Here is a 10713-nt window from a genome sequence, read left to right as displayed (position 1 = left end):
TTTTTTAATTTCATCAACATAACTGTACATCTGCATCTCTTCCAGTTGGGACCTTTATAAAGGGGGAATGCCTCACTGCATGAACACAGAACATGGTCTTCCTCCTGAAGTCAGATTCTCTTTCACAAAAGAGGTTGAATTTGATTGGACATATTTCAAAGGGTAAGTCATGTTCACAATAGTGTTGGATATTTTGTGACAAACTCATTTAAAAATGTTTTGTTCAAAGGCTTGCAGTGATGAAACTGACTGGTTTGGCCGACTGTGTCCAGCCTTGGACTGACTTTGATTGTCTACACAGAGTGTTCAACTGGTGCAAAAACGATGCCTCAAGTAATGACCTGAACCTAAAGCTCTGGTGTTAGTGACTTCAGAGTCATCACTGTGCTGATGTTTCTCAGAGTATGTGTACGAGCACTGGAGGGAAGACGCTTTCTTCGGTTCCCAGTACCTGAGTGGACTCAACCCCATCCTGATCCGACGCTGCACCGCTCTGCCTCAGCACTTTCCTGTCACGGATGAGATGGTCCACTTGGATTTAAACGGGGAAATGGAGGTCTGTGCTCACTCGAAAGACTTTTGATTAAAAACATTTCACCCAATAAATAGATTCATATACAAGCTTTTATTTTAGTACAGACTATTATTATCATTGAAAAATGCCCAAACACTGTTCCCCTGACCTGTGTTTAGGGGGCAGCTGGTCTCCATGGAGATGTGACTAAAGTAATATGGGATCTAATTCTTTGATTACCCACAGCAAAAGTAGACAAGAGTTGAGTTGCTGGCCCTGATGTCACACTAATCAGAATCGTGGTGCCATCCTTTGACCAATGAGACGAGCTCCTGTGGACCGGCCTGTCAGGAACGCGATTACTTCCAAATGTCACATGACTCTCTCCTCACGTTGCAAACTTACAGACTATCACTTTAAAGTAACAAGACTGAGAAACAGTCTGTGAATGTTATGGATAATAAGTGTTGTTTGTGTTTTAGAAAGGAAACATGTTCCTGTGTGATTACAAGCTTTTGGATGGAGTGAAGACCAATGTGATCAATGGTGAACATCAGTATCTCACGGCTCCGCTCGTCCTCCTTCACAAAACCCCGATGGATGAGCTGAAGCCTGTGGCCATTCAGGTGAGGAGCGTGTCCAGAGCTCTGGTGTTACACTCTGGTGTAAAGAGTTACAGGTTTGATTTTCTCCTGCAGCTCAAACAGAAACCAGCAGAGGACAACCCGATCTTCCTCCCCTCTGACCGTGAGTACGACTGGTTATTGGCCAAGACCTTTGTGAGAAGCGCCGACTTCCATGACCACGAGCTCAATGTGCACCTGCTGCGCACTCACCTGCTGGCGGAGGTCTTCGGTGTGGCTTTACTGAGGAACATCCCCAGAGTGCACCCTCTTTACAAGGTACAGTACGCACTAAAGACGGGCTCATTCACCAGTCGCTCCCCAAAGTCACTGATGCGTTTCTTAGTCACGGAGCCTTCTGTCATTCACATGTCACATTTGGAGCCCATGTGGTGCCCACAAATAGCCATTTTACAGCTTCCATGCTCTATTTAGCACCTGTCTTGATAAATAACATAATACTAAGTGTTTTTGCAAATTTATAATTAGGTCCGAGCAACGGACACGCAGTGTCCCGTGAGGGTCTAATTCAAATCAATAACAGAGACCGAAAACGCAAGGTGATAAAAGATGGCTCAGTGGCGCCCCCTCCAACAGGCATTGAGTCAATGAGAGCCCGGTCACAAAAAATGTCATCGTACAAAGGTGACACTGGCCGGGGACATAGACCACATCAGAAAATATATTATGGCCCCAAAAAACGTCAAAAACGCTACAGGAAGTCATACATCTTGGCTCGAACCTGGAACCTTCAAAATCATATTTCTTGAACCTCTGACCACTTATCCCAGAGTTTTCAATTGAAAGCCTCATATTTTGGCCAATGTCCCAGACCCATGTTGCTTTAAAAATCATTTGTGCGTGGTCATGACAAGGCCGCAAGTCAGAGGCCATTTTCGACAAAAATCAAAGCCTCATATCTTTCACAGACTTTGTTGGATTGGAACGGACACAATCCGGCGCACCTGCACATTCCCGAGCTGGACCTAATGTTGCGCAAACGCAGCCACTACCGCCAAAAATGCCTTTAAAGTGGCTTGTAAGTGGCTTGTAAGTGGCTTGTAAGTGGCCCACCCATCCACCGTTAAAATAGCCTATCAAAAACGGGGAAAACACTGTTTCAAAATGGGCAGAGCTAAAGAGTGGGGGGCAGTATGGAAAGATTTAGGCAAAACTGGGGAAAATGTCGAATACAGCTCCAGCCCTGCAGCACCCACGGGATCGGTGCAGCCAACAGAAGTACGCGGAAAAGCATTCCATGAAATTTGGCATCTCTGGCCAGATGCTGTTTTGCCTAGCGGATTCTCCCGGGTATTGCGGCAATAAAGCTCACACCCAAGCTGGACGAAGTCCCCAGTTTAGTTTAGTTTAGTTTAGTTTATTTGAACAACAGATGCATACAAGTATAGTATACATACAACATGCAGAATTTTTCACAACATAAGAGGTATTAGTGCTGCTCAAAGGGAGTAGGAAGAAGTTAGTTATAACTTATGCCCTACCCCTCCTTTAAGACTTAAACTACTGCTCACGACACAATCATTTTTGTATGTATATTTAGGCTTTAACCATGAGATCTATGCGGCAATTCTAGTCTGAGGAATTGCCTTAGTAGTGAATTAAATCAACAAACAGCTCCTCTTAGCTAATCCCAAACAGTAAAGTCATTAGTTCATAACATTCTTGTGTTGCACTTGCATAAGGCTTAAGGTGCACATTCTGGACATCACATAATAAATCCGGATTCATTACACACTTCTCATAATCAGATCAAAATAACAGACAATTCACAGTTAAGGAACAGATGATTAATTTACAAGAGTTTTGCAGACTTTTCCAGTATTTACTTTCTGTACATTATTTTAAATTGTCCTACAGTTGAATGCATTTTTAAGTCCTCTTCTAATGAGTTCCAGAGGTCGACTCCACTTCGTGTAACAGACAGACTTTTTTGTGTTGTGCGGGAATATTTTTCCTTAAGAGTCATTTTCCTTCTTAGGTTATAACCCCCATCACGGTCTGAAAACATGATTTGAATGTTTGCAGGGAGTACTGTTGAACTGTTTATGGCTTTGAAAACAACTAGGGCAGTTTTTAATTGCACCAATTCTGTGAATTTGAGAATCTGCGACTGTACAAATAGTGGGTTGGTGAGCTCCCTATATCCGACTTTGTGGATAATTCGTAAGGCCTTCTTTTGTAATTTATATAGAACATCTGTATTGCTTTTATACGTGTTCCCCCAGATTTCCACGCAGTAGGTCAGGTAAGGTAGTCTAAGAGAACTGTACATGATATGTAATGACTGCTTATCAAAGAAATGTCTCGCTCTGCCCATTAAAGACACGTTTTTTGCCATTTTGGCTCTGATCTTAGTGATATGGGTTTTCGCAGAGCTTTTCGTCAACATTATTAATTGTCCCTTGTTTTGCTCATCAGCTTCTGATTCCTCACACTCGTTACACCTTTGCTATCAACACTTTGGCGAGAAAACAACTCATTTCAGAAGACGGGGTTTTGACAAAGGTAAGCCATCATTTCATAGATAGTATGTCCCTAATGCACAATGATGATTAAAAACAATCAAACTTCTCTCTCAGTATGCAGCCGCTGGTGGTGAGGGTATGATCACCATCCTGGAGAGGGCGCTGTCCTCACTGACCTACCGCTCCCTCTGTCTCCCAGAGGACATTAAGGACAGAGGGGTGGAGTCAGTGCCCAAATACTACTACAGAGACGACGGCCTCCGGCTGTGGGACATCATACACAGGTACAAAGGATTCTGAGGAGGCTGTTCGTTCTACTGCTGCAACAGAGACACATGTGACTGTGAAATGATGATCTTTTAAGGTTTGTGAGCGGCATCTTGACCAACTACTACAAGAGCGACAGCGATGTCCAAAAGGACTCGGAGCTGCAGAACTTCATCAAGAATGTATTTGAAAATGGATTTCTGTCTCGCAAAGAATCAGGTGAGTCATTTGGAAAACCCAGTTCTTTACCAAACAGTTGGACAATAATGAAGTTTATAATGAAAGTGGTGATGTTTTAGGAATCCCCCAGAGCTTCAGTGCAGTGGATGAACTGGTGAAGTTTGTCACTATGGTCATTTTCACCTCCTCCGCCCAGCACTCAGCGGTCAACAATGGACAGGTGATGATGTGTACTATGAAAAAGGTTCATTGTATATTGTATATCTGCACTATAGGATTGTACCTATTAACGTCTATATCCAATTTTAATATGCAGTGGTATCTGTTTAAAACTTCAATAATAATAATACATTTTATTTGTTGGTGCCCTTCTTAACAACCAAGGTCACTTTACATTTAAAAGAGGGTAAAAACGACAGCACATGGGTGAACGCATGTGCAGTGGGAGTGAGTTCCAGAGCCCGGGTGCTGAGCGGCTGAAGGCCCGAGCGCCCGCATGAGGAGCGGCGTGAGCGTGCTGGGGTGTAAGGGGCGAAGTAAACCGGAGCCAGATTATGGAGAGCTTTGAATGTTAGCAGGAGGAGTTTGTTCTGTTCGCTACTTGACCGGCAGTGGATTTGTTCAGAACTGGTGTTCTGTGATCTGAGGAACAGGTGTGGGTGATGATTAGCAAACTTTTTTGTCTCCGAGGCCAAAATGACAAAGGGCCTGTGAGTCACGGGCCAAACACGGCGATGTCAAGCATGAAAAACACATAGAACTGCAAATTATAAAGCTACTTTATTGTATTTACTTTTAATGTTTTCGATCGCCTACATTTGCATTTGTTTCTATCCATGCAAATAACGTGCTATATTGAAACAAATGGTAACTATGGCAAAAGCCTAGTTGTAGTAGAACAAAGTCAACCATTGTAGCAATTTAGTGCAAAAAAAAAACTTGCATCTACATCACCTACAGAAACTTTACCTCATTTGTTCACTCAAAGAAAATGCCACATTTTATTATTTTGAAAAAGTGTCAGTTTAACATCAATTCTTTTATAAGTAAAATTTTAACATATACTGATGTTGATGTAACAACGTTTGAATTAAAAAATGGAAAACTGTGAAAGTTGCTGCTAAAACGCTCTGTAATTGATAAATACCAAGACACCACTACAGTGTTTCCTTAACTCTGTGAAAGGAGTGAAACAGCGCCCCCAATTTGATGCTGGTGGTCAAAAAGTGTACTGCATCCATATTTACCATTGAGAATGAATGGAAGAGAGTTAGTATTAACCACACACAGCGCAAAAGTTGGTCTCTCTCTGGCCAACAGAATTGTTTCGGCCCCACTTTGGGCAACCCTGTTCTAGACCTTCTTGCGGTGGCTTATGGGATTTCACGTAGCTCCTAGCCGCTAGTGAGGAACCTCCAGAGGTCCCTATGCTAAAGGAGGAAGCACAGGCTCCTTTCCCAAACTCCTTCCTCACTGAGAGCTCTATTCGGATGCTTCTGATCATGGCAGACGCTTATGCACATCTAGTAAACCGGACCTCTAAGTCTAAGCAGAGAAACTCAGAGTCTGGGGGAGGAGGCACCAAATATTAAACTGTTACATCTAAACTCAATTGCCATCGAGAGTGTGTGTCATTTTAATGAGTCAGCCTCGGGTGATTTTGATGCTTTGCAGTTGGACATTGGGAACTGGATGCCCAACTTCCCGCCCACCTTACAACGCGCCCCGCCCACCGTGAAGGGCAGAGCCAACGAGAACGTCTTTCTGCAAACACTCCCTGACGTCAACGCCACCGTGAACATCCTGGCCATTCTCTGGCTCCTCAGCAAACAGTCCACAGACTTTGTATATGACTTTTACTTTTACCATGTGAGCTACTGTTGCTGTTGTGTGATTGGTTTAATGACTTTTGCTGTTCTCTCAGGTTCCTCTTGGTCGGTACCCAGAAGAACTGTTCTGTGAGGAGGTTCCCCATGACCTGATCAAGAAGTTTCAAGAAGAACTGAAAGAGTTAGGTGCAGCTATTGGCAAACGGAACGCAAATCTGGACCTGCCGTACACGTATCTGGATCCACAGTTGATGGAGAATAGTGTGGGAATTTAAAGCTTTTACTTTTATCTTTTTTTTGTCCTGATTTCTGGTGGAGGGCAGAGTGCTGATACTGGCTTTGTACTTGACCAGTGCTGCCAAATTTATCGTGTTTCTTACAGCATGAATTCCAAACTAGTCAAATGACGTCTGGTAGATATTGGGAGGAAAAATCTGTCAAAATAAACTAAACTGAAATGAAAGACTTGTGTTGTCTTGGGTGATGTGGACAATGGTGTGATTATTTTCAGAGCAAAACACAATAAAGTATTCAGTGTCACTCATGGCGTCTGACCTGCAGTTGAACTCTGAGGAGTCAGTTCAAAGTAACAGTGGGGGATCAGCATTATTCTTCTCTTCCAAAAACCTTTTTCTCATTTGGACTGAAGACATGATTGTTTTTTTCCCATAATTTAATGTCTGGGTTATTTTTGCAATGAGTTATTTCCTTTTGTTAGAGAGTGGTTAATTTTCTGTATAAAAAGTGAGTTTGGGCAGAAATTGGATTTACATTTTTTCTAAAACACCCTTGGGTCAACGATCAGTAACAACTTTGATTTAGATCGTTTTTTTTAGTTTGTATGTAAAGTTGAGTTTTCACATTTTCTCCCTAGTGTTTTTTCTGCCCCATTGACTCCCGTTATAAACTCACCTTTTCCTCACTCTGCATCACACTTTGAATCTGAAGCATTAGGAGGTCATATTTACGGAAATCAAAACTTATTTAAATCAAAAACAAGTCATCTTAGGTCAAGTGACATTTTAACACAGGACCCTGATTTGAGAAGCTTCAAAATTCTTGCATTCATTAAGTTTTTGGATAGTTTCTGCTGGGATTTGTTTGCAGGATGTCAGAATAGCCTCCCAGAGCTTCTGTTTGGATGTGAACTGCCTCCCACCCACATAGAAGTTTTGCTTGAGGCTCCAAAGGTTCTCAATAAGGTTGAGGTCAGGGGAGGAGGGGGTCCACATCATGAGTTCCTCTCCTGTTATGCCCATAGCATGGACATTAAACTGAATATAAAAAACATCCTCGTCATTAAGCACAAGGATCAGAACTGCTCTCTTCAGCTATTCTATTCTTTAACAAAGCCTCCTCATCCAGCTCCTCTAACCCTAAGAGCCAGCCCCACTGCTGCCTCCTCATCCAGCTCCTCTAACCCTAAGAGCCAGCCCCACTGCTGCCTCCTCATCCAGCTCCCCTAACCCTAAGAGCCAGCCCCACTGCTGCCTCCTCATCCAGCTCCTCTAACCCTAAGAGCCAGCCCCACTGCTCCCTCCTCATCCAGCTCCTTTAACCCTAAGAGCCAGCCCCACTGCTGCCTCCTCATCCAGCTCCCCTAACCCTAAGAGCCAGCCCCACTGCTGCCTCCTCATCCAGCTCCCCTAACCCTAAGAGCCAGCCACACTGCTGCCTCCTCATCCAGCTCCTCTAACCTTAAGAGCCAGCCCCACTGCTGCCTCCTCATCCAGCTCCTCTAACCCTAAGAGCCAGCCCCACTGCTGCCTCCTCATCCAGCTCCACAAACCCTAAGAGCCAGCCCCACTGCTGCCTCCTCATCCAGCTCCCCTAACCCTAAGAACCAGCCCCACTGCTGCCTCCTCATCCAGCTCCCCTAACCCTAAGAACCAGCCCCACTGCTGCCTCCTAATCCAGCTCCTCTAACCCTAAGAGCCAGCCCCACTGCTGCCTCAAGCCCCATCCCTGCCCGGAGCCAGGCTGCCCCTGGGGCTGGAGATGAATTCCAAGCCAATCTGGGTTCAGGACCACGGACAGTTCCCAGGTGCAAACGGGGAAAATAACTTTTAATCCAAACTAAAAGCAACCAGGGCTGTAGAGGGACACCTGCTGCCATCTGGTGTTCACTCTGGGTAAATGCAGCCATGTCATGTCCGGAGTTGGTTGGATGAGATTTTATCCACACAAGAAGCAGAGAGTCGAGGCATATTAATCAGCTCCCTCTTTGTTGGCCCTCAGATAAAGTTTGTACAATTTATGAAGGGTTAAACAGTGTCCAGGGGGAGAGAGGGTTAAACAGTGTCCAGGGTGGGAGAGGGAAGAATGTTCTACAACTACTCGAGAAACAGATTTGAAATACAAAAAAAAATAAAAATCACAAATAAATGTCAATTTACATGAAAGATGTTTTTCCCGTCAGTTTAAAGACTTTTAAAGTAAACATTACTTGAATGAAGGTAAAATCTTAACTTGAATCATTCTAACTCTCTAACTCTCTAACTCGCCAGCCCCACTGCTGCCTCCTCATCCAGCTCCTCTAACCCTAAGAACCAGCCCCACTGCTGCCTCCTCATCCAGCTCCTCTAACCTTAAGAACCAGCCCCACTGCTGCCTCCTCATCCAGCTCCTCTAACCCTAAGAGCCAGCCCCACTGCTGCCTCCTCATCCAGCTCCCCTAACCCTAAGAGCCAGCTCCTCTGGGTTCAGGACCAGGGACAGTTCCCAGGTGCAAACGGAGAAAATAACTTTTAATCCAGACTAAAAGCAACCAGGGCTGTAGAGGGACACCTGCTGCCATCTGGTGTTCACTCTGGGTTGATGCAGCCATGTCATGTCCGGAGTTGGTTGGATGAGACTTTATCCACAAAAGAAGCAGAGAGTCGAGGCACATTATTCAGCGGGGAGAGGGTCAAACAGTGTCCAGGGGGGGAGAGGGTTAAACAGTGTCCAGGGGGAAGAGGGTTAAACAGTGTCCAGGGTGGGAGAGGGTTAAACAGTGTCCAGGGGGGGAGAGGGTCCAACTTCAATCATCAGCTCCAGGTTATTTGGGCTCCACCACCAGGACACCAGCCGAGGAACCGCTCTCCTGTAAAAAGAATCATCACGGGTCAATATGAGCCTGATGATTACGGTCCATCTTCTGGAAAAAACTTGTGAAAATAGCAACAGAACTGAGACGAAAACAATGAAGAAAATGTGACAAAAAAGTAATGAAAAATTTATAAAAAATTACAAAAATGTCCCAAAAAAATAATGTACAAAAATTTGACAAAAAATTTGACAAAAAATGACATAAAATATGACAAAAAAATGACAAAAATAACCAAAAAGTGACAATAAATTGACGGAAAAATGACCAAAAAGAATGACAAATGTCACAAAAATTAGCGAAAATTGACAAAAATTTGATAAAAATTTGACAAAAAATTACATAAAAAATGACGATAAAATGATAAAAGTGACAAAACATTTACAAAAAAGTTACAGAAATGAGTTGAAAACCCCAAAATCTGATGACGTGAGGAAAAAGATCCATTTAGATGAGTTTTGTAGATCTCAGCTTTCAAAGCAGGCGTTACACTGGCCTACAGGATTTGGGTAAAGCTGAACTGGAGAAAATGCTCAGTTTAGGCGGGAGTTAAAGGAATAGGCCACCGTTTTTACATACTAAGATATGTTCTTACCTCACTTTAGACGTGTTAATATATCCCCGTCTGGTCTTTGTCCGTGCGCTCTGTCACGCAAACGGAGCACATACGCAGCCTCTCCCACATGTCACATAGCTCCAAAAAAGCTCACGATAGAAGCTACCAAGCTCTTCCACGTGTTCCGTATTTAAATAAAGTTACGTGAAGTGTTTTCATGCGAAGTATATTTACCCAGAAATGTAACATGTCGATTTTATAAGCAGATAAAAAGGGGGACTATATTGTGAGGCGTAATGATACGAGGAGTAAAACGTCCGCGCAGTAACTCCTAAAGGTTATTGACGGAAGTGAGCGGGGGAAGTCTTTAGGAGTTACTGCACGGACGTTTTGCTCCTCGTATCATTACGCCTCACAATATAGTCCCCCTTTTTATTTGCTTATAAAATCGACATGCTACATTTCTGGGTAAATATACTTCGCATGAAAACACTTCACGTAACTTTATTTAAATAGGGAACACGTGGAAGAGCTTGGTAGCTTCTATCGTGAGCTTTTTTGGAGCTATGTGACATGTGGGAGAGGCTGCGTATGTGCTCCGTTTGCGTGACAGAGCGCGCGGACAAAGACCAGACGGGGATATATTAACTCGACTAAAGTGAGCTAAGAACATATCTTAGTATGTAAAAACGGTGGCCTATTCCTTTAAGAGGTTAAAAACACAGCTGAAGTGTTGCCTTGGCACATTCACGAGTAGTAATTATCTTTGTTATGCTAATTATGTGTAAACAATCACACCTCCCTAACCCACGTGGTGTCTAGACACAATGGCGCCACTACAGGTGCATGGGGCACCTGCATGCAGATGCATGGGCAACCGGTTCACACCACAGCAGACCCCCTCCTCTCACCCTTCCCCTGATGCAAAAGCATGTGACCCAATGGCTGTAACGACCTCACACCACAGCAGACCCCCTCCTCTCACCCTTCCCCTGATGATAAAGCATGTGTACATTAATAATGAACAATATCAAGTGTTAAACAGAAGAGAAATCATGAGAGTAGCATGTATCTGGAGTTAGTAACATCAATTTCAATATTCCAACAAATATGTATACATACATTTGTTTTATGTTAGTTTAGTTGAAACTAAATCATGTCGTTATTATT

At 43.7% G+C, this 10713-nt stretch overlaps 1 protein-coding gene across 1 annotated transcript; it reads left to right on the top strand.

Annotated features, from left to right (window-relative positions):
* Window positions 1–239: 239 nt before the first annotated feature.
* LOC306959970 (polyunsaturated fatty acid lipoxygenase ALOX15B-like) lies at window positions 240–6174 on the top strand (the record flags this gene model as incomplete). The annotated part of the gene is made up of 10 exons (XM_079552227.1): window positions 240–333; window positions 402–556; window positions 997–1140; window positions 1213–1416; window positions 3577–3663; window positions 3738–3907; window positions 3988–4109; window positions 4190–4290; window positions 5745–5939; window positions 5995–6174. 10 exons carry the CDS (start codon window positions 240–242, stop codon window positions 6172–6174), a joined length of 1452 nt encoding a protein of 483 aa, XP_079408353.1.
* Between the last annotated feature and the right edge of the window lie 4539 nt (window positions 6175–10713).

The sequence above is a fragment of the Gobius niger genome, assembly GCF_951799975.1.
Source record: "Gobius niger genome assembly, chromosome: 2".
Lineage (NCBI taxonomy): Eukaryota > Metazoa > Chordata > Actinopteri > Gobiiformes > Gobiidae > Gobius > Gobius niger.
This window is presented reverse-complemented; position numbering and strand designations above follow the sequence as displayed.